At 39.9% G+C, this 24,031-nt stretch overlaps 1 protein-coding gene and 1 non-coding gene across 4 annotated transcripts; both read left to right on the forward strand.

Moving 5' to 3' along the window:
- Window positions 1–901: 901 nt before the first annotated feature.
- On the forward strand, window positions 902–21,043 carry LOC101336672 (HLA class II histocompatibility antigen, DO beta chain). Of its 3 annotated transcripts, XR_012334519.1 has the most exons (6): window positions 902–1,056; window positions 13,179–13,448; window positions 13,911–14,192; window positions 14,630–14,740; window positions 14,955–15,068; window positions 20,149–21,043. XR_012334519.1 is itself a non-coding variant. In XM_019931428.3 (5 exons), exons 1-5 carry the CDS (start codon window positions 966–968, stop codon window positions 14,996–14,998), a joined length of 798 nt encoding a protein of 265 aa, XP_019786987.2. In that variant the 5' UTR covers window positions 902–965; the 3' UTR covers window positions 14,999–17,934. The 3 variants fall into 3 exon arrangements, 2 of the variants coding, with proteins under 2 accessions (XP_019786987.2, XP_019786988.2); XM_019931428.3 differs by lacking the exon at window positions 20,149–21,043 and having other exon boundaries at window positions 14,955–17,934; XM_019931429.3 differs by lacking the exon at window positions 20,149–21,043 and having other exon boundaries at window positions 930–1,056; window positions 13,989–14,192; window positions 14,955–17,934.
- On the forward strand, window positions 20,855–20,962 carry LOC117314053 (U6 spliceosomal RNA). The gene has a single exon (XR_004528736.1). It is a non-coding gene; the product is annotated as a U6 spliceosomal RNA (small nuclear RNA).
- Window positions 21,044–24,031: the final 2,988 nt, after the last annotated feature.

Raw genomic sequence — 24,031 nt, forward strand, 5'->3', positions numbered from 1 at the left:
TTCCAATCAACATTTGGAGAGTAATTTCTCTTTTCTTCTCCTTTTTATCTTCAATTTATCCTAAGTACAGTTGACTTTCACTTGACTCAGAAACTTAGGAAGATCTTTTCTAGCTTAAAAGCTATTTTTCCTTAGTGTTGCTTTTCTCTCAAGAGAGAGTCTCATCTTTTCCCTTGTTTTCACTTCCAAAATTCTTGAAGGACTGCTTACATCTGCTGCCTTCATTTTTTCATTTTAATTCACTCTTTACCTTTTTGAAATATTGCTTCTACCTTTAACACTCTGTTCCATTGAAGGTTTTTGGTGCCCCATTACTTATAAAACGCAATAATGCTTTCTTTTCTTTTATCCTTTTAGCCATTTCTTGCAGCATTTTATTCTTTTGAGAATCCTCTCTCCATGTTTTTTTTTTTTTTTTTTTTCTTCCCCCTGTCTTGGTTTACAGGAAATCCTCTTCAGGTAATTCTCAGTCTCTTCAATTTCTTCTCTGATAATCCTTTCCCTAACTCTTCATAAGGTCCATGCTTCCAAATGCTGTCTACTATCTTCTTTATTTACACACTCTCTGTAGGCAATGTGAACGACCCCATCGGCATGGAGATCTATTAGTCACAGCAGGCCAGGGACAGTGCTATATGAGGATAGTAAGATCCATGATAAACAATCTGCCCAGTTCTTCTAAGACCTTTTTCTCCTAGCCGGTTTCCATGTACCTAAACTGCTGCCAGTGATTCTGCAGGTCAACAGTTCTTGAGTGGTAACTACTTTATGAAAGTATTCTACCCAGCACCTAATGACACAAAGCCCCTCTGTCTTGATTGGTTATCCATGTGAGGAGTTTCCAATCCTGGGGAGGCCAGAAAGGTATCTCTATTCTTCATGAATATTTTTGACTGAGTTGTGTGTGGGCAAGCCCCATTCTGAAGAGGTGGACGATTTTTCTGTCTCGCTTGTTTTCTTCCAGAATGGGTTCTAGCTGGGTTCCCTGGGTGGTGGCTTTGTTAGTGACGGTAGTCAGGCTGGATTCCTCCATGACTCAAGGCAGAGATGCTCCAGGTAAGGACACAGTGATTTCTTTCATGTGTACATGCAAAAACTGGCGTGGGGGAGGAAGGCCTTTCCCTACAGGTCCAGGCTCCAGTCCACACCGGAAGGGGCTTCTAGGTTCAAAGAGAGTCTTCTTCCCTTTGACAGGAAATTATTCCTTCCCTCTTTACCACATGCAATGGACCGGCAGGAAAAGGGTCTTCCTGTCCCACAGCCACGGATTCAAGGAGTCCGGAGGCAGGAAAAAGGGAAACATTGCTTGCTTAGGGTCCTTATGGTATTAATGTCAGTCTGGAGAGCTGTAATAAATGGAGGCAGTCTGAGAATAGCTGCTATCCTTCAGCCAGGAGTTTGATGATTGTGACTGTTTCCATATGTATCCAATTGAGGTATATGTGAATAAAAGAACTTGGAAACGAAGGTTGCTTCATTTGACATTTTTAAGCCCCTATAATATGGTCAGATTGTAGGAAGCGATCTTGAGAAATGAGAGAAATTGAATGTATTAGAAATTGTATTAGGACATGGCTCAAACCCATGTCCCCTGCACTGGCAGGCAGATTCTTAACCACTGCGCCACCAGGGAAATCCCCCACCTTTTTTTTTCAGATGTAAATGTACTTTTTATTAAATCAGAGAAAGATACAGTATACATGGTATCAGTCAATCATATGGCTACTTTGGATTACATTTTAATGCACTCATTGTCCTATGTACTCCTCTGTACAAGTATTAAAAAAAAACTCAGGTATTTGAATAATCTTCTGTAAATTTTTATTATTAACTGGGGTTATAGGGAGGGTATACATGTATTAGATGTATTAGAATGTATTAGAAATTGAATGCCTGTCCTCGTGTTACCAGGTACATGTATTTACTGCTGTTATATTTCTAGCTGAGGAGTTAAGCTATGCAAACATGAAGTGATATTACATTCTGAAAACATATTTATCAGAAGAAAACAGGATATAACATGCTAAAAAACAGAACTCCTTTGAACGTCAAAGTCTCATTAAACACAAAAGAGGAACAAACCTAGGGGTGTGGAGGCTGGGTGTGAGGAGATCATTATTCTTGGAGAACAGAAACCTCTCTGAGCTTATGATATCCATTGAACAACAACAACACATGCACAATCAGTAAGATCTAAACTCTGACACAGATCTGACTGAAAACTAACTTTTAAAATATTTTTATTTAGAATGTAAGACAAAATAGAGATTTGGAGGTTAGAGCATTGTTTGAAATTAGCTGAGTTCGAGATGAGTCTGGCTGACCCAGGAAGGATGCTGCTGTCCTGACACTCAGTCCAGTAGTTCCTCTGAACGTAGAAATGAAGGAAAATCTACTGCTCGAGATCAGTAACAATTATCCTTCAAGTCTCAACTGAAATGCCATTTCTTCAGGGAGATCTTTCCTGATCAACTTACATTATTAACCCATTTGAATGTCCTTTTATATTGTTCTCAAGTGCACAGAATGGAGTTAATCTTCCCCAGTGACTTCACAGCACCTTGTAATCACTGATCAGAACAAGGACGCTCTCCTCTCTTCCCTTGTCTCCATTCTCACTCCCTCCCTTCCATTCTAATGTGTCTGGTATGTCTTTAAGTATGAGGGTGGCTTTTAGGAAGATGTAGCATTGTTTTCCTGTGTGTATTTTAAAAAATATTTTTTTATTGGAGTGTAACTGCTTTACAATATTGTGATAGTTTCTCCTGTACAATGAAATGAGTCAGCTATATGTATACATATATCCCCTTCCTCTTAGGCCTCCCTCCCACCCCCGATCCCACCCATCTAGGTCATCACAGAGCACTGAGCTGATCTTCTTGTGTGTTATAGCATGTTCCCACTAGCTATCTATTTTACACATGGTTGTGTATATATGTTATTCCTAATCTCCCAATTCGTCCCACCCTCTCCTTCGCCTCCCTTTCCACATATCTGTTCTCTACGTCTGCATCTCTACTCCTGCCCTGCAAATAGGTTCATCTGTACCATTTTTCTAGATTCCATGTACATGTGTTAATATGATATTTATTTTTCTCTTTCTGGCTTACTTCACTCTGTATGACAAACTCTAGGTCCATCTACATCTCTGCAAATGATCCAATTTCGTTCCTTTTCATGGCTGAGTAATATTCCATTGTATATACGTACCACATCTTCTTTATCCATTCATCTGTCGATGGACACTTAGGTTGTTTCCATGTCCTGGCTATTGTAAATAGTGCTGCAATGAACATTGGGGTACACGTGTCCTTTTGAATTATGGTTTTCTCAGGGTATATGCCCAGTAGTGGGATTGCTTGGTCATATGGTAGTTCTAGTTTTAGTTTTTTAAGGAACCTCCATCCTGTTCTCCATAGAGGCTGTATCAATTTACATTCCCACCAGCAGTGCAAGGAGGTTCCTTTTCTCCACACCCTCTTCAGCATTTATTGTTTGTAGATTTTTTGATGATGGCCATTCTGACAGGTGTGAGGTGATACCTCATTGTAGTTTTGATATGCATTTCTCCAATAATTAGTGATATTGATCAGCCTTTCATGTGCCTCTCGGCCATCTGTATGTCTACTTTGGTGAAATGTCTACTTTGGTGAAATATCTATTTAGGTCTTCTGCCATTTTTGATTGGGTTGTTTGCTTTTTTTGATATTGAGTTGCATGAGATGTTTGTGTATTTTGGAGATTAATCCTTCGTCTGTTGCTTTGTTTGCAAATATTTTCTCCCATTCTGAAGATTGTCTTTTCATCTTGTTTATGGTTTCCTTTGCTCTGCAAAAGCTTTTAAGTTTTATCAGGTCCCATTTGTTTTTATTTTCCTTACTCTAGGAGGTGGAGTCAGAAAAGATCTTGCTGTGGTTTATGTCAAAGAGTGTTTTTCCTATGTTTTCCTCTAAGAGTTTTCTAGTGTCCAGTCTTACATTTAGGTCTTTAGTCCATTTGGAGTGTATTTTTGGATATGGTGTTAGGGAGTGTTCTAATTTCATTCTTTTACATGTAGCTGTCCTGTTTTCCCAGCACCACTTATTGAAGAGATTGTCTTTCCTCCACTGTATGTTCTTACCTCCTTTGCCATAGTTTAGGTGACCATAGGTGCGTGGGTTTAATCTCTGGGCTTTCTATCCTGTTCCACTGATCTATATTTCTGTTTTTGTGCCAATACGATACTGTCTTAATTAATGTAGCTTTGTAGTATAGTTTGAAGTTGGAGAGCCTGATTCCTCCAGCTCCGCTTTTCTTTCTCAAGATTGCTTTGGCTATTCAGGGTCTTTTGTTTTCCATACAAATTGTAAAATCTTTTGTTCTAATTCTGTGAAAAATGCCATTGGTAATTTGATAGGGATTGCATTGAATCTGTAGATCGCTTTGGGTAGTATGGTCATTTTCACAATATTGATTCTTCCCATCCAAGAACATGGCATATCTCTCCATCTGTTTGTGTCATGTTTGATTTCTTTCATCAGTGTTTTATAGTATTCTGAGTACAGGTCTCTTGCCTCCTTAGATAGGTTTATCCCTATGTATTTTATTCTTTGTGTTGCGATGGTAAATGAGTTTGTTTCCTTAATTTCTCTTTCTGATTTTTCATTGTTAATGAATAGGAATGCAAGAGATTTGTGTGCATTAATTTTGTATCCTGCAACTTTACCAAATTCATTGATTAGCCCTAGTAGTTTTCTGGTGGCAACTTTAGGATTTTCTATGTATAGTATCATGTCATCTGCAAACAGTGACAGTTTTACTTCTTTTCCATTTTGTATTCCTTTAATTTCTTTTTCTTCTCTGATTGCCATGGTTAGGACTTCCAAAACTATGTTGAATAATAGTGGTGAGAGTGGACATCCTTGTCTGGTTTCTGATCTTAGTGGAAAGGCTTTCAGTTTTTCACCATTGAGAATGATGTTTGCCGTGGGTTTGTCATATATGGCCTTTATTATTCAGTGAGCCAAAAAGTGCCTTTCATTTTTTAAGTAAAAATAAAAGGCACATTTTTCATTTTCACCAAGAACTTTATTGAACAACTTATTCACCATTTGTTTTACACTACCTTCTGCCAGTTTTCAGGCAAATTCATAATTCCATCTTCCCAAAACTTTTTATATTTTTGAGCAAAGAGCTGTTTCGGGTGCCTTGTATGGTCTTCCAGGGAATTGAATTTTTTTCCATTAAGAGAATATTGTGAAAACCAAAATACATGGAAATCCAAAGGTGCAATATCTGGTCAATACAGCAGATGAATCAGAACTTCCCAGTGAAGCTGTAACAGTTTCTGCCTGGTCATCAAAGAAACATGAGGTCCTGCATTATCCTGATGGAAGATTATGCATTTTCTGTTGATAATTCTGGAAGCTTTTCATCGAGTGCTGCTTTCAGTTGGTCTAATTGGGAGCAGTACTTGTTGGAATTAATCGTTTGGTTTTCTGCAAGGAGCTCATAATAGAGGACTCCCTTCCAATCCCACCATATACACAGCATCACCTTCTTTGGATGAAGACCGGCCTTTGGTGTGGTTGTTGGATGTTCATTTCGCTTGCCCCACGATCTCTTCCTTTCCACATTATTGTATAGTAACCACTTTTCTTCGCCAATCACAATTTGTTTTAAAAATGGAACTCTTTCATTATGTTTCAGTAGAGAATCACATGCGGAAATATGGCCAAGAACGTTTTTTCTGCTTAACTTACAGAGAACCCAAACATCAAAGCCATTAACATAACCAAGCTGGTGCAAATGATTTTCAGTGCTTGATTTGGATATTTTGAGTATGTCGGCTGTCTCCTGCATGGTATAACGCTGACTGTTCTCAATTACTGTTTTAATTTGATCGCTATCAACTTCAACTGGTCTACCCGACAGTGGAGCATTGTCCAGCGAGAAATCTCCAGTACAAAACTTCGTGAACCACTTTTGACACGTTTGATCAGTCACAGCACCTTCTCCATACATTGCACAAATCTTTTTTGTGCGTTTCAGTTGCGTTTTTACCTTTCTTGAAATAGTAAAGCCTAATATGTTGAAAATGTTGCTTTTTTCTTCCATCTTCAATATTAAAATGGCTACACAAATATTCACCAATTTTGATAATTTTTAAAAAATGTATGCCGATATGACAGCTGTCGTATACAATCTAACAAAGTTCTTTTGAATGAATTTAAAGACAACTAAGTTCTACTAGAGCCATATTACAGAAAAAACCACACAAACCTTTTGGCCCACCCAATATGTTGAGGTAGGTTCCCTCTATGCCCATTTTCTGGAGAATTTTTTTTTTTTTTATCATAAATGTGTGTTAAATTTTGTCAAAAGATTTTTCTGCATCTACTGAGATGATCATATGGTTTATTTATTTATTTGTTTGTTTGTTTATTTTTGGCTGCATTGGGTCTTTGTTGCTGCATGCAGGCTTTCTCTAGTTGTGGTGAGTGGGGGCTACTCTTCATTGCGGTGTGTGGGCTTCTCATTGTGGTGGCTTCTCTTGTTGCAGAGCACGGGCTCTAGGCACACAGGCTTCAGTAGTTGTGGCATGCAGGCTCTGTAGTTGTGGATCACGGGCTTAGTTACTCTGCAGCATGTGGGATCTTCCTGGACCAGGGCTCGAACCCATGTCTCCTGCATTGGCAGGTGGATTCTTAACCACTGAGCATCCAGGGAAGCCTGATAATATGGTTTTTATTCCTTAATTTGTTAATATGGTGTATCACGTTTATTGATTGGTGTATATTGAAGAATCCTTGCATTCCTGGGACAAATCCCACTTGATCATGGTGTATGATCCTTTTAATGTGTTGTTGGATTCTGTTCGCTAGTATTTTGTTGACGATTTTTGTGACTATGTTCATCAGAGATATTGGTCTGTAAGTTTCTTTTTGTGTGTGTGATATCTTTGTCTGGTTTTGGTATCAGGGTGATGGTGGCCTCATAGAACGAATTTAGGAGTGTTCCTCCCTCTGAAATCTTTTGGAAGAGTTTGAGAAGTATAGGTGTCAGCTCTTCTCTAAATGTTTGATAGAATTCGCCTATGAAGCCAACTCGTCCTGGACTTTTGTTTATTGGAAGACTTTTAATCACAGTTTTAATTTCATTACTTGTGATAGGTCTGTTTATATTTTCTAATTCTTCCTGGTTCAGTCTTAGAAAATTGTACCTTTCTAAGAATTTGTCCATTTCTTCCAGGTTGTCCATTTTATTGGCATATAGTTGTTTGTAGTAGTCTCTTATAATCCTTTGAATTTCTGTGGTGTCAGTTGTAATTCTCCTTTTTCATTTCTAATTTTATTGATTTGCATCCTCTCCTTCTTTTTTCTTGATGAGTCTGGCTAAAGGTGTATCAATTTTGTTTATCTTCTCAAAGAACCAACTTTTAGTTTTATTGACATTGCTATTGTTTTCTTCGTTTCTATTTCATTTATTTCTGCTCTGATCTTTATGATTTCTTTCCTTCTACTGACTTGGGTTTTCTTTGTTCTTCTGTCTCTAGTTGCTTTAGGTGTAAGGTTAGATTTTTCATTTGAGGTTTTTCTTGTTTCTTGAGGTGAGATTGAATTGCTATAAACTTTTCTCTTAGGAAGCCTTTTGCTGTGTCCCATAGGTTTTGGGTCGTCGTGTTTTCGTTGCCATTTATTTCTATGTATTTTTTTTTTTTCGGTACGCGGGCCTCTCACTGTTGTGGCCTCTCCCGCTGCGGAGCACAGGCTCGGGACACGCAGGCTCAGCGGCCATTGCTCACGGGCCCAGCCGCTCCACGGCATGTGGGATCTTCCCGGACCGGGGCATGAACCCGTGTCCCCTGCATCGGCAGGTGGACTCTCAACCACTGCGCCACCAGGGAAGCCCTTTCTATGTATTTTTTAATTTCCTCTGTGATTTCTGCAGTGATCTCTTGGTTATTTAGTAGTGCACTATTTAGTCTCCATCTATTTGTGTTTTTTACAGTTTTTTTTTCCTGTAATTGATTTCTAATCTCATAGTGTTGTGGTCGGAAAAGATGCTTGATACGATTTCAGTTTTCTTAAATTTTTGAGGCTTGACTTGTGACCCAAGATATGACCTACCCTGGAGAATGTTCCACGTGAATCTGAGAAGAAAGTGTATTCTGCTGCTTTAGGTGGAATGTCCTATAAGTATCAGTCAAATCTATCTGGTCTATTATGTCATTTAAAGCTTGTGTTTCCTTATTTATTTCCTGTCTGGATGATCTGTCCATTGGTGTAAGTGGGGTGTTAAAGTCCCCCACTATTACTGTGTTCCTGTTGACTTCCTCTTTTATGGCTGTTAGCATTTGCCTTATGTATTGAGGTGCTCCTATGTTGGGAGGATATTTAAATCATATTTATTTTATTTAAATCATAAATATTTATAATTGTTATATCTTCTTCTTGGATTGATCCCTTGGTCATTATGTAGTGTCCTTCATTATCTCTTGTAACAGTCTTTATTTTAAAGTCTATTTTATCTGATATGAGTATTGCTACTCCAGCTTTCTTTTGATTTCCATTTGCATGGGATATCCTTTTCCATCCCCTCACTTTCAGTCTGTATGTGTCCCTAGATCTGAAGTGGGTCTCTTGTAGACAGCACATATATGGATCTTGTTTTAGTATCCATTCAGTCAGTCTGAGTCTTTTGGTTAGGGCATTTAATCCATTTACATTCAAGGTAATTATCAATATGTATGTTCCTACTGCAATTTTCTTAATTGTCTTGGGTTTGTTTTTGTGGGTCTTTTTCTTCTCTCGTGTTTTCCGCCTCGAGAAGTTCCTTTAGCATTTGTTGTAAAGCTGGTTTGGTGGTGTTGAATTCTCTTAGCTTTTGCTTGTCTGAAAAGCTTTTGACTTCTCCATCGAATCTGAATGAGATCCTTGCTGGGTAGAGTGATCTTTGTTGTAGGTATTTCCCTTTCATCACTTTAAATATGTCCTGCCACTTCCTTCTGGCCTGCAGACTTTCTGATGAAAAATCAGCTGATAACCTTATGGGGATTCCCCGTATGTTATTTTTTGTTTTCCCTTGCTGCTTTAAAATTTTTTCTTTTTATTTAATTTTTGTTAGTTTGATTAATATGTGTCTTGGTGTGTTTCTCCTAGGGTTTCTCCTGTATGGGACTCTCTGTGTTTTCTGAACTTGGGTGGCTATTTCCTTTCCCGTGTTAGGGAAGTTTTTGACTATAATCTCTTCAAATATTTTCTCAGACCCTTTCTTTTTGTTTTCTTCTGAGACTTTTTTTTTTTTTTTTTTTGCGGTACGCGGGCCTCTCACTGCTGCAGCCTCCCCCGCCGCGGAGCACAGGCCCCGGATGTGCAGGCCCAGTGGCCATGGCCCATGGGCCCAACCGCTCCGCGGCACGCGGGATCCCCCCGGACTGGGGCACGAACCCACGTCCCCCACATCGGCAGGCGGACCCCCAACCACTACGCCACCAGGGAAGCCCCTTCCGAGACTTTTATAATTCGAATGTTGGTGTATTTCATGTTGTCCTAGAGGTCTCTGAGACTGTTTTCAATTCTCTTCATTCTTTTTCCTTTATTATGCTCCTTGGCAGTTATTTCCACCATTCTATCTTCAAGCTCACGTATTTGTTCTTCTGCCTCAGTTTTTGTGTTATTGATTCCTTCTATTGCAGTTACTGTGTTGTTCATCTTTGTTGATTCTTTAGTTCTTCTGGGTCTTTGTTAAACATTTCTTGTATTTTCTCGATCCATGCCTGAATTCTATTTCCAAGATTCTGAATCATCTTTACTATCATTACTCTGAATTCTTTTTCAGGTAGGTTGCCTATTTCTTCTTCATTTAGTTGGTCTTGTCGGTTTTTATCTTGCTCCTTCATCTGTAAGATATTTTTTTATTGTCTCATTTTTTTTTTTTTTTGGATGGGTGGGACTGTGTTCCTGTCTTATTGGTGGTTTGGCCTGAGGCTTCCAGCCCTGGAGTTTGTAGGCTGTTGGGTAGAGCTGGGTCTTGGTGCTGAGATGAGGACCTCTGGGAGACCTCACTCTGATTAATATTCCCTGGGGTCTGAGGCTGTCTGTTCATCCAGCGATTTGGACTCAGTGCTCCCACCATAGGAGCTGACCCCTGACCCCTGGCCTGGGAACCAAGATCCTGCAAGCTGCACAGGGTGGCAAAAAAATAAAAAAGGGCAGAAAGTAACAAAGAGTAAACAATAATAAAAGATTAGAAAACTAATAGATATGTTAGAAAAAATAAAATATAAATGAAACAACAACCAGAAGGTAAAACAGAATCACAGTAGCAAAAATATAGGAAAAAAAAGGCCGGAAAAGGCCTTGGCTATGTGGGGTGGGGCTTAGGCATGGGCATCGTTTAGGTGGGGGCGGGGCCTTATGCTTAAGCCCTTGGGGTGGGGGGTGGGAATTAGGTTCAGTGCTGTTGGAGGGGCCCTGATGTGCCTCTGGCCTCAGAGTAGGGATGATCAGGCCTGAGACCTTAGCAGGCTCCCCATTCACATTTACTCTTCTTCCCCTACCCCCTCTCTCCCACACCCTTAGGACCCACATGGCAGGAGGGGTCCCCGGATGGTGGAGGACTCAGGGCCCGAGTGGGCAGGAGAAATGCTATCCACGTTCCCCCGAGTCCTCTGAAACTCCAAGGGTCCCTCCAGGCACAGGAACCCCTCCCCTCCCCCAGCCACCCCTCAGGGGCACTGGTTCCCTCCAACCTCCACTTCTCTTTCCCCCTCGCTCTCCCCCATGTCCTCCCCAGTCACTTGGGGGTTCCTTCTATCCCCTTGGGTGTCAAGGTCCCCCATAAGCCTCTGGTAGGTGCCCTAGTTGTGGGGAGACACGATCTCCACATCCTCCTAGTCCGCCATCTTGACTCCGCTCCCTCCTGTATTTTTAAATTTTAATGAATGTCATTGTGCGATGAATCACATTCTGTTTCTTTTCTTACCTAACACAATGCTTTTGAGCTCTACCTCGGTGCTGGTGTTCGTGAATCCAAACCTGTCTTTATTGATAGGGAAGCAGATCAGGGAGGGGAAGTGTCTGTTTCTATGTAAAATGAACTAGAACTTAAGTGAATTGAGACCAATCCAGGTCCATTTACCAGTTTGTCTCTTAAAATTGTCCAGATCTTCAAATCTAAGACAACTATCACCACCTTAGTTTGTTTGGGTTGCTATGACAAATGCCACAGATCGCATTGCTTATAAACAACAGAAATTTATTTCTCAAAGTTCTGGAGGCTGGGAAGTCCGAGATCAAGGCTGCAGCATGGTTGTGTTCTGGGAAAGGCTTTCTTTCTGGTTCAGAGCGGGCACCTTCTCTCTGTGCCATCACATGGTGGAAGGGGCTAGGGAGCTCTCTGGAACCTCTTTTCTAGGGACACTAATCCCTTTCATCAAGAATCCATGCTCCTGACCTAAGTACCTCCCCCAACACTGCCGACTAATACCATTACCCTTGGGGGTTGGGGTTTCAACATGTGAATGGAGGGAACACAAACATCCAGACCACAATACACAATCATACTTTTTCTTACCTATGAAGACTGATTAAATAGCTTTGGGAAATTAAATTGTTTTGGAGAACATGCCAATTAGAAAAGAGTTACATTGTATGAAAGTCAGTATAGATTTCAAACTAATCACTATCAATACTAATAAGGTACTTTGAAAGTGGAAAATCATAATGGAGAATGGATTTGCATTTTTACTTATTTATTTAAAATTTATTTTTAAAAATATTTATTTATTTTGGTCTGTGTTGGGTCTTTGTTGCTGCACACGGGATTTTTCTAGTTGCAGCGCGCGGACTTCTCATTGTGGTGGCTTCTCCTGCTGCGGAGCACAGGCTCTAGGCGTGCGGGCTTCAGTAGTTGTAGCACACGGGCTCAGTAGTTATGGCTCTTGGGATCTAGAGTGCAGGCTCAGTAGTTGTGGCGCACAGGCTTAGTTGCTCCGTGGCATGTGGGATCTTCCTGGAACAGGGCTCAAACCCATGTCCCCTGCATTGGCAGAGAGATTCTTAACCACTATGTCACCAGGGAAGTCCCTAAAATTTATTTTGTATTGAAGTATGGTTGAATCACAATGTTGTGTTCATTACTGCTGTACAGCAAAGTGACTCAGTTATACATCCTTTTTCATATTCTTTTCCATTATGGTTTATCACAGGATATTGAAGGATTTGGATTTTTTAATTCATTCTTCAGTGGAAGTGTTTAATATAAAAGTTTCCAGAAAAGGTTTAAGTTAACCCTATATTCACCATATTATTACAACCACTAGAACTGTGCATACAAGGCCAATGATGATGATGATGATGATAAAAGGCATCTTCAAGTCATGAGTTAATACTATTTTACCCAACATAGATAGAGGTAATGAGGTCATTACCTTACTAGAGCCAACAGAGGGGATGAGGTCTCTGAGTAATCGTGCAAAGGAAAATGTCCAGAAGAAAATTCATTAAAAAAAAATTTTTTTTTGGCTGTGCCACCTGGAATCTTAGTTCCCCAATCAGGGATTGAACCTGTGCCTCCTGCAGTGGAAGCACAGAGTCTTAACCACTGGACCACCAGGGAAGTCCACAGAAGAAAATTCTTGAGAAAACCCATAGTGAGTGGAAAGCAGAAGGGTAGTTTATTTCACACCTACTATGAACCTACTCTGCATTTCTTTACCCCACCTCCATCCTCCTTTCACTTTACTCCAGAAGGAATATGTAGAATTAACCTACTAACGGCAAGAATACTATTGAACTATTCCATACAGGGCTGGGAATTCTTGGGCTTCTGAAAGCTTGGCTTGGAGAAACTTAGCACAGTGTCTGGCAAAATGCAAACAGTCTATAAATATTGGTCAAAGGAATGAATATTTGTTGAATGAAAGTTTATGTCTCTGGACACATTCTGACTTGCTTCTTTGGGTTACAGGTCTCCTGTTTGGCTGGCCTGGTAGGCTGGACCTCAGGCTTCTTTCAAAGAAGAATGGATGTCTCTTTGCTAAGAGGAACCAGGGTGGGGCCCAGGGGAGCAGAGGCTACTTTGGCCGATTTACTGAGGTCAAAGGCCTCTTCTCCAATCAATGTGGTCTGGCATAATAAACCAGGTATGGGTTTCCTAATTGGGGCTGGTTCATAGTCTTTTTTTTGGTTTTCTAGAAGATTTTGTGATTCAGGCAAAGGCTGACTGTTACTTCACCAATGGGACAGAAAATGTGCAGTTTGTGGTCAGATTCATCTTTAACCTGGAGGAGTATGCACGTTTTGACAGCAACTTGGGGATGTTTGTGGCCTTGACGGAGCTGGGCCAGCCTGACGCTGAGCTGTGGAACAATCGGCCCGATATACTGGCAAGGAGTAGAGCCTCTGTGGATGCGCTCTGCAGACACAACTACAAGCTGGGTGCACCCTTCACTGTGGGGAGAAAAGGTGAGGTGTAAGGTGGGGACTGCAGGGATTCAGGAATCTCCCCCGTGTGAGCCTGGCTGTGGCTCTTCTTCCTTGTACTGGGCAGTTTCCTGCTTCAGGATAGATGGGTCAGGAGCAGGGGAGTCTGTATACATTCTATCCTCAATTGTGACTCACTCACTATCCTCAGGGGTCAGTTCATGGTGGTCTTGGGTCCCAGACCCCCAGTTCTCAGGGACTTTAAGGGCTAGTGTCTTCCCAAATACAAGGGGCAATTGTGGGCATGTGATAAAGCCTAAATCCTCCTTGCAACACTAACATATCCAGTGTTTGAGTCTTTGGGGGTGAGATTTTCCCACATTTCCAGTTTCTACTTGGGTGATTTGGGAAAGAAATATGGGGCTGAGATAACCTTTAATGAAACTCCTGTGTTGGCTTTGTGGATTTCCTTCACCATGTCTCATGTCTTCTCTCCCCCGCTAGTGCAACCAGAGGTGACAGTGTATCCAGAGAGGATCCCAGCCTTGCAGCACCACAATCTGCTGCTTTGCTCTGTGACAGGTTTCTATCCAGGGGACATCAAGATCACGTGGTTCCGGAATGGGCAGGAACAGAGAGAGGGGGTCATGTCCACTGGCCTCATTAGGAATGGAGACTGGACCTTTCAGACAATGGTGATGCTGGCAATGACTCCTGAACTTGGAGAGGTCTACACCTGCCTTGTTGATCATCCCAGCCTGCTGAGCCCTGTTTCTGTGGAGTGGAGTGAGAATCAGCTTATACTTTCTGGACAAAACTCGGCTCAATCTGACTCAAGACCTGTGTTACCTCTGTGTTCATCTTGGCTTCAACACTAGTTCTTCTTCCCTCTGATCTGAGGGAGTCATAGAAATTGGGGTCTTTGGGTTGGGGTGGGAAAAAACATGGCTATCCTTGGATCTTCCAAGAAATATGGAGGTGTAATCACCTTGTCACTTACTTCCAACTTTGGGAACTACTGTCCTCTAATGCTTTGGTCTTGGCATTTAGGGGGGCATTATAAGAATCATTAACAGAAACTCCATGAGTACAAACCTTGGCTTCCAAGATGTAGTCCTTCCCTAGATAGCATTGGATTGGTGTCCAGCACAGGTTCTGGGATTTCAGGAAGGTACACCAAATACTGGGAGCTTTTGGCTCACTTTAATACATGTTTTCCATAGGAGCTCAGTCTGAATATCCTTGGAGAAAGATGCTGAGTGGAATTGCAGCCTTCCTGGTTGGGCTAGTCTTCCTTCTGGTGGGGATCGTCATCCACACCAGGGCTCGGAAAGGTAATGAGCTCTGAGGAGTACCCCTGCCACCTGCCCCCTGGCTTTCCCCGCTTCCCACTTTTCCTAACGTCTAAGATGCAAGGCAGGGAGGGCTGATCATACCTCTCAGGGATCACTGGGATAAGATGTAAGTGACTCTGGCTGGGTGCGCTGTCTGCTGAGTCCCTGTGCTGGAGGGTGGGGGACTCACGGGACTTTATCACTGTCCCTGCAGGTCCCAAGAGAAGTTCTTCGTCCACAGCCACATTAAGGTCCTAATAGAAGCTTCTCCCCCTGGAGCCTGAAGAGGGATTGAGTGGCCCTGGATTAAGTGAAGGACATTCATGAGGTCAATGTTCTGGATGACTCGTTTCCATGAGAGCTTGGCGGAGTCCTGAACTGATTCTAGAGTCTTGTGTTCTGAGATCACGCATCTCTCATCTTTGTGCCCTTCTTCCTCCTCCTTGTCTATAATAGTCCCCATTTCCAAGGACCAGAAATTCCCCTAAGACCTAGCTCCTTCCAATCCCAAACTTTTTACTTTTCTGTGGTCCAGCCCTAACCCTCTAAGTCGTGATCTCCATCTTTCTCTCTTCCAAAGGCAGCCCCACAATCTTCAGAAGACAAACGTTCAGATAGTCACTGCTCCCTTTTCATTGTTTTTTAAAAGACTTTTTCCTTTAAAATAAAACTGTGATAGAGATTACCACATAAAATGTATAATTCAATACATGACTTAAGGCAAAACCCCTGTAATCAATGCTCAGTTCAAGAAATAGAACTTTTCCTGCTGCTGCATAAGTCTCCCTGCTGCAGGCCAATCAAAGCCCACTCCCTCCTCTCAAAAGTAGTCATATCCTTGCAAACTATTTGGGCCTTGAATTTCCTTTGAGGGATGATTTTATTACACTTAACAATTTTTAAAAAATCATCTGTAGGACTATACAGATTGTCTAGTTTCGGGGTCAGCTTTGGTAAATTTTGTGGGGTAGATTGATTAGGGTACAAAGTATTTGTCATTCATCTCATGGAGATGTAGCTGGCCCTGGACTTAGACCATTCTGAGAGTACGTCTAAAGAAGGCTTACAGCTTTTACTTTCCTATTGGAAGTCCTGAGCCATCAGGAAAGAAGTTTGCCTTCATTGCTGATGGGACCACATAGGCCACGTTAGAGGCCCTGGAATTGCTGAGGGAGAGAGTATCTCTGTGTCCCAGTTGAGCCTCCAGAGGACCCCAGCCCCAGCTACCATCTGCCTGCAACCATATGAGAGACCCTCTGTGAATACCACCTTCTAAGCTCAGTCAACTCCCAGAACTGTGAAAAATCATTAAATGGCTGTAGTTTTAAGCCACTAAGTTTGGGTGTAATTTGTTATACAGAAATAGATCATGAAATATTGTTTTTCAAAGAATTTTATCAAAACGACAAATCTACCGGCACAAAATTCTTTATATCCTGTTAGTATCTTTTAATGTTTGTAGAATCTGTAGCAATTGCATCTTTTTGTTACAGACGTTAATAATTTGTAATTTGGATTTTTCTTCCTTATCAGTCTTGCAGGTGGTTTATCAAAAAAAAAAAAAAAGAAGAAAAAAAGAAAACTCTAGCTTTGTGATTTTCTTTATTATACATCTATTGTCCATTCTATTTCCTCTCTTATCTTCGTTATTTCCTTTCTTCTACTTTTTTTTGGCATGTGTTTCTCCAGTTTACACAGCACCATTTGTTGAAGACCCTATCCTTTCCCCATTGGATATTCTTGGCTCCCTTGTCAAATATTAGTTGAATATATATGGAAGGGTTTAATTCTGGGCTCTCTTTTCTGTTCCACTGGTCTATGTGTCCATTTTAATGTCAGTACTATACTGTTTTTATTACTATAGTTTAAAACCAGGAAGTACGATACCTCTGGCTTTGTTCTTCCTTCTCAGGGTTGCTTTGGGTATTCTGGGTCTTTTGTAGTTTGTGATTTTTTTGCTAGACAGGTTGCTAGTCCTACATCATTCACTTAAAACTTGGTATATTAGTCCTTTGCACGGCTATACCACAATTCATCCATTCTCTCTCTTAAAATTAAGACTGTTTCTTTTCTCTTCAGTTACTTTTTTTATATGTCATCTTGGCACATGTATGAGAATTTATTTAAAATGTTTTTATCTAGGATGGAAGTCTGGGATTATCCAACTACCCAAAGGGATATACACCAATATTTAACATATTTTATAATTTTTTGATGTACAGAATTTTCATAATCAAGACAAAGTTGTCAGTTTTTCTTTTTGAATTTGGAAATAATTTTGTTATTCCTAACCTGGTGCAACAAACATTCAATTACAAGTCTCTTTAAGCTCATGTAGGATTGTTTCTTTTAGATAGATATTGTCTTAGTCCATTCAGGATACTACAACCAAATACCATAAACTGAGTAGCTTATAAACAGCAGAAATTTATATTTCACAGTTCTGGAGGTGGGAAGTCTGAGATCAGGATACCAGCAAGGTCGAGTTCTGGTGAAAACCCTCTTCTAGGTTTGCAGACTGTCAATATCTCACTGTGGCCTCACATGGTGGAAGGGAAGACCCTGGTCTTTTTGGCCCTTTATAAGGGCACTAATCCCATTCATAAGGGATCCACCTTCAGGACTTAATCACCCCCCAAAGCTCTACGTCTTAATACCATCACATTAGGGACTAGGTTTCAGCAGATACATTTTGTAGAGGCACAGAACATTGCAGATATATGGATGTGGATTTTATTGTTGTGTCAATCATGTAACATTTGCACTTTAATATTTTAATAGATACCACCAAGCTCCCACTCATTCATGATGCTACTAATAATATACGAGAGAATCTACTCCCACAGACTCTTGTAAATCCTTTATTTAAAAAACCCAGACTATTATATTTGCCAATTTGGGGGAGAAATATTTCATCACATTGCTATTTGAATTTGTTTCTGATTATTGGTGTGTTTGAGTAAATATTTTATGTTTATTGGCTTTTGGTGTATTTGATTCTGTAAATAGTCTGTATCTTTGCCCACTTTTCTGTTGTTTATTTTTGTTCATTTATTTGTTGATTTGTTGGCAATTTTACATGATAAGAAAGTTAGCCCATTGTCAGCCTTGTGTGTTGCAAAGTTTTCTGAGCTTTATATATTTCTTTAAAATTTATTTAATCCATGCAAATAAATTTAAAATTTTTATTCAAATACATATTTTTCTTTATGTCTTCTACACTTTCTATCTTGCTTAGGAAGACTCTTTCTTTTAAGAAAGATTATTTTAACAGGCTTCTTGAGGTATAATTTACTTACCACAAATTCACTCTTTGTACATGTAAAATTTAATGCTTTCAGTGAATTATAGTTTTTTTCTTTTATTTTTTTATTGAGGTAACATTGGTTTATAACACTATATAAGTTTTATGTTACAACCTTATATTTCTATTTTTGTACACACTAGAGCATGCTCACTGCCAGATTTAGTTTCCATTCATCTTCATAGAGTTTATCCCCTTTACCAATTTCACCCTCCTCCCACTTCTGGGTATTTATCCAAAGACTATGAAAACTCTAACTCGAAAAGATATATGCGTCCCCATGTTTATCACAGCATTATTTGCAATAGCCAAGATATGGAAACAACCTAAGTGCCCACCAACAGATGAACGGATAAAAAAAAAGATGTGGTATATATATATACATACATATATATATATGTATACACACACGCACACACATACAATGGAATACTATCAGCCATAAAAAAAGATGAAGTCTTGCCATTCGCAACCACATGGATGGACCTTGAGTGTATGACCCTAAGTAAAATAAATCAGATAGAGAAATCTGTATGATTTTACTGATACGTGGACTGCAAAAACAAGTAAATAAAAACAAAATAAACAAGACATATCAAACAAAAATAAATGCTTAGATACAGAGAACAGAGTAGTGGTTACAGTGGTGTCTTTTGATTCGTTAATTCAATCTATTTACATTTAGGGCGAATATTGATAGATGAGGACATGGTACTGCCGTTCTATCTTTTGTTTTCTGGTTGTTTTATGTCTCTATTGCTTCTTTTTTCCTTGTGTTTCTGTCTGCCATTTTAGTTTGGTGGTGTTAAAGGACGTTTTTCTCAGTTTCCTCTTTTTTAATGTTTCATGTCTCTGCTCTAGGTTTATGTTTTGTTGTTACCATGAGATTTGTATAAAACATCTCATATATAAAATAGTCTTTTATTCTGCTGATAGCATCTTATTTTCATTTACCTATATGACTTCTGTATTTTTCCTCTTCCCTTTTTATGTTTTTGTTGTCTCAAATTATCCCTTATGTTGTGTTTGTTCTCAAATTGAAGTAGCTATAGTTATTTTTATGCCTCGCCCCCCTTTTACCTTTATGCTACAATAAATGTTTGAAAACCTATTCTGATACAGAGCTGCAATTTTCTGATTCTGTCTGTGTATCACCTTACTCAAAGTTGTGTGTACTTTTTACCTTTTTGAAAGCAGCTCTTTTGCCCCTTTCCTATTTGCCCATTTCTGTTCCTCTCTAACCTTAAAAGAATCTAATTATAGGAATGAGATCACTAGGCAATTGAAACTAACTCCCGACTTATGCTCTCCTGAATGCACACCATGCCTTGTCTAACCTGTTGATTCTTTTCCTAGATAAAAAGCAGTTAAAAAATGACTAGCTCTCTACCCCCAGCAGCTCAACACCCCCCCCCCCCCCCCCCCCCCCCCCGCCCCAAGCAATCCTGCAGTAGATCACGCAGGCAAGATAACATCTGAAGAGAGAGTCAGCCAGTCTGCACTCAATGGAGAATGATGCAGAACCCAGCCTCCTGCCTTGGTGTTTCACTGAGATTCTTTCCTTCCATTTTTCCCTTTAAAAACTGTCATGGCTGAGCAGAATCTTTGGAGTTGGTTTGGGAAACAAGTCCACCTTCTCCCCAGATTTCTGGCTTTTCTGATTAAAGCACGTTTCCTTCCTACTGACACTTGCCTCTCAAATTATTGGCTTAAGAATGGCGAGCAACTGAACCTGGGTTCAGTTACATTTTTATTTCTGGTAGAAGAGCTCCTTCTTACATCTTTTGTAAGGAAGGTATATGTTGATGAGCTCTCTCAGCTTTCGTTTGTCTGAGAAAGTCTTTATTTCTCCTTCATCTCTGAATGACAACCTTGTTGGATAGAGTATTCTTGGCTAACAGTTATCTTTCAGTATTTTGAGAATGTCATTCCACTCCCTCTTGACCTGTAGAATTTCTGCTAAGAACTCTGCTGATAAACTAATGGGGGTTCCTTTGCAGGTTACTATCCTTTTTTCCCTGGATGCCTTTAAAAAATTCTCTGTCATTGACTTTTTTTTTTTTTTTCTTTTTTTGGCTGTGCTGTGCAACATGTGGAATCTTAGTTCCCTGACCAGGGATTGAACCCGAGCCCCCTGCAGTGGAAGCACGAAGTCCTAACCACTGGACCACCAGGGAAGTCCCTGTCATTGACTTTTGACAATTTTAATATAATGTGTCTTGGAGATGGTCTTTTTGCATTGAGTTAATGAGGGGCTCTATTTGCTTCATTGACTTGTAGATTCAGTTCCTTCCCCTGGTTGGTAAGTTCTCAGCCATTCTTTCTTTTTTATTATATTTTAAAAGAAATTATTTATTTTATTTATTCTTTTTTTTTGGCTGCGTTGGGTCTTCGTTGCTGCGTGCGGGCTTTCTCTAGTTGAGGCGAGTGGGGGCTACTCTTCCTTGTGGTGAGTGGGCTTCTTATTGCGGTGGCTTCTCCTGTTGTGGAGCATGGGCTGTAGGCACAGGGGCTTCAGTAGTAACTCGTGGGCTCTAGAGCGCAGGCTCAGTAGTTGTGGCTCACGGGCTTAGTTACTCCGCGGCATGTGGGATCTTCCCGGACCAGGGCTCGAACCTGTGTCCCCTGCATTGGCAGGTGGATTCTTAACCACTGCGCCACCAGGGAAGCCCCGCAGCCATTATTTCTTTAAATAAACTTCTCTCATCCCTTCTCGCTCTCTTCTTCTGAGATACCCATCACCCTAATGTTGCCCTTCCTGAAAGAGTCAAATGGCTCTCACAGAATTTCCGCATTCTAAAAAGATTTCAGTGCTTGCTTTGCCAGTACATATACTAAAATTGGAACCATAAAGAGAGAGATTAGCATGGCCCCTGCGCAAGGATGACACGCAAATTCGTGAAGCATTCCATATTTTTATAGATAGCTAGTGGGAAGCAGCCACATAGCAACAGGGAGATCAGCTTGATGCTTTGTGACCACCTAGAGGGGTGGAATAGGGAGGGTGGGAGGGAGACGCAAGAGGGAGGAGATATGGGGATGTATGTATATGTATAGCTGATTCACTTTGTTATAAAGCAGAAACTAACACACCATTGTAAAGGAATTATACTCCAATCAAGATGTTAAAAAAATAAATAAAAAGATCTTTCTCTTCTACTAGTATCATTTCTACATTTCTATCTTTGAGCTCACAAATTCTCTCTTCCATACGGTCTGCTCTATTTCCAGTGCTTTCTCAAGAAGTCTTCATCTCGTTTATTAGTTCTTTAGCTCCAGAATTTCTATTTGGTTCTTTTTTTTTTTTTTTTTTTTTTTTTTTTTTTTTTTAGGGTTTCAATCTCTTTGGGAAATTATTCGTTCTGTTCTGCCTTTGTGAGTTTCGTTGCTCGTTGAGTTTCTTCCTGACAGTTGTTTTGAATTCTCTGTCAGTTAGAGCACCATACCTCATGACCTTATGATTGTTTTCTGGAGAATTATTTACTTTTGTGGTACACTATTGCTGTGGTTCTTCATGGTGCTTGATGAGTTGTCCTCTGCCAGCACATTTGAAGTAGCGAGCACACTTCTATTCTGATGAATCGTGGGTTTAGAAGTTAGAGGCTTTTCTTTTGTTTTCCAGTAGGTGGCACTAGAGCACACGGTTTTGGTTTCTCTTCCCTGAGCTGCCTCTGGTTATATTTGAGTTCTTCTGTCAGAGGTGTTGCAAGGTGCTCTCACTGTCACTTCTTGTGCCTCTGGAGTCATTGGTGCTTTGCTGCTGCCCGTGTTGCTGGTGTTGCCACCTGAGGCTCTGAGATGGGGGCTCTTCTGCTGTGTCTGGGGTCCCCTGAGTTGCCATTGGCTGTTGTTTCAACCTCCAAGTACTTTCTCTTTCCCAGAGGTCAGGGAGTGGGTCTGATCACAGGGTTGGTTCTCCCCACAACCAGCCCCCACCCCTAAGTGGGGTCCAACTGTCACCTCATTAATATAACGAGACACCTTTGTGGCTCTCATCACTTTGGAAATTCCAAGCGTTTTAGGAGAACTGTGCCAGGAATGGGGAAAAAGACCAAATATAGATTTCATTTTATGAAACCTAATATCACACTCTGGGAAAAATTAAGTTGCCTCTTGTGTAATTAAAAATTTGTTAAGATGATAAGTCTCATGGAAAGGATTCTTATGACAATAAAGGTGGGGAACACAGGGAAATTTTTGGAGGTGATGGATATATTTAGCTATTGGACAGCTACATTGATCAGCTCTGGAGGTGCCCTACCTGGGGCCCATCTGCTATGTAAAATAAGTAAAAAACAAATCAAAGCCAAATTGATTGGGTTTTCTCTACTACTAGCAGCAGAAAGTGTCTTCATTGAAATAGTCATGCCATACATTTTAATTCAACCTTATAATTTCACACCAGGTTTCAAATAAAATAAGAGGAATCATTTCTTCATCTCAGATAACAAAGCAAGAGTAAAGCTGCAACTTTGGGATCAAATAAAACTTATCTCAACTGTATGTCTATTGCAGACATGACTATCTCCTTATTAAATTCCTATAGCATGAGGACTTATTTAGTGTAAATAATATACAATGCAACTAAGATGTTCAAAAAATAGACTGAATTTGCTTAAAAATAGAATAATAGTCTCTGACACTGGAGGAATTGTGCTCAAATGATTATTACTTTGAAATAAACTTCTAAATCAATCACTTACATTTAGGATTTCTTTCTATTTGACGCTGACTCTTCAAATGGAACAAAATAGCAGAATCCTCTATTTTCTCAACCAATTTCTTTCTCTGAGACTTGTCCAACAACTTTATATAATCTATATTACTTATAATTACTTCTAGTATAATAATTTACTTATATTCCCAAAGTCTATGGAATTTAGAATTATATAATGATTTAATAGTTGCACAATGTTTTATACAAGGGTAGAATATTTCTTTGATTTACTTTTCTAGCTTGTTTCTAATCACATACTTTTTGTCAAGTTTGTTTCCATTCTTATCGTCTGTTTTCAGTTTATGTAACTCCTTTTTAATCTTTTGGATTAAATTTACCATTTACCAATCCCATTGACCATTGCAACAAAAAGAATAAAATACCTAGGAATAAACCTACATAGGGAGACAAAAGACCTGCATGCAGAAAATTATAAGACACTGATGAAAGAAATTAAAGATGATGCCAACAGATGGAGAGATATACCATGTTCTTGGATTGGAAGAATCAATATTGTGAAAATGGCTATACTACCCAAAGCAATCTACAGATTCAATGCAATCCCTATCAAATTACCAAAGGCATTTTTTACAGAACTAGAACAAAAAATCTTAAAATTTGTATGAAGACACAAAAGACCCCAAAGAGCCAAAGCAGTCTTGAGGGAAAAAAACGGAGCTGGAGGACTCAGACTCCCTGAGTTCAGACTATACTACAAAGCTACAGTAATCAAGACAATATGGTACTGGCACAAAAACAGAAACAAAGATCAATGGAACAAGATAGAAAACCCAGAGGTAAACCCATGCACCTATGGTCAACTAATCTATGACAAAGGAGGCAAGGATATACAATGGAGAAAAGACAGCCTCTTCAATAAGTGGTGCTGGGAAAACTGGACTGCTACATGTAAAAGAATGAAATTAGAACACTCCCTAACACCATACACAAAAATAAACTCAAAATGGATTAAAGACCTAAATGTAAGACCAGGCACTATAAAACTCTTAGAGGAAAACATAGGAAGAATACTCTTTGACATAAATCACAGCAACATATTTTTTGATCCACTTCTTAGAGTAATGGAAATAAAAACAAAAATAAACAAGTGGACCTAATGAAACTTGAAAGCTTTTGCACAGCAAAGGAAACCATAAACAAGATGAAAAGACAACCCTCAGAATGGGAGAAAATATTTGTAAATGAATCATTGGACAAAGGATTAATCTCCAAAATATATAAACAGATCATGCAGTTCAATATTAAAAAA

Source organism: Tursiops truncatus, chromosome 10 (genome assembly GCF_011762595.2).
Source record: "Tursiops truncatus isolate mTurTru1 chromosome 10, mTurTru1.mat.Y, whole genome shotgun sequence".
Taxonomy (NCBI): Eukaryota; Metazoa; Chordata; class Mammalia; order Artiodactyla; family Delphinidae; genus Tursiops; species Tursiops truncatus.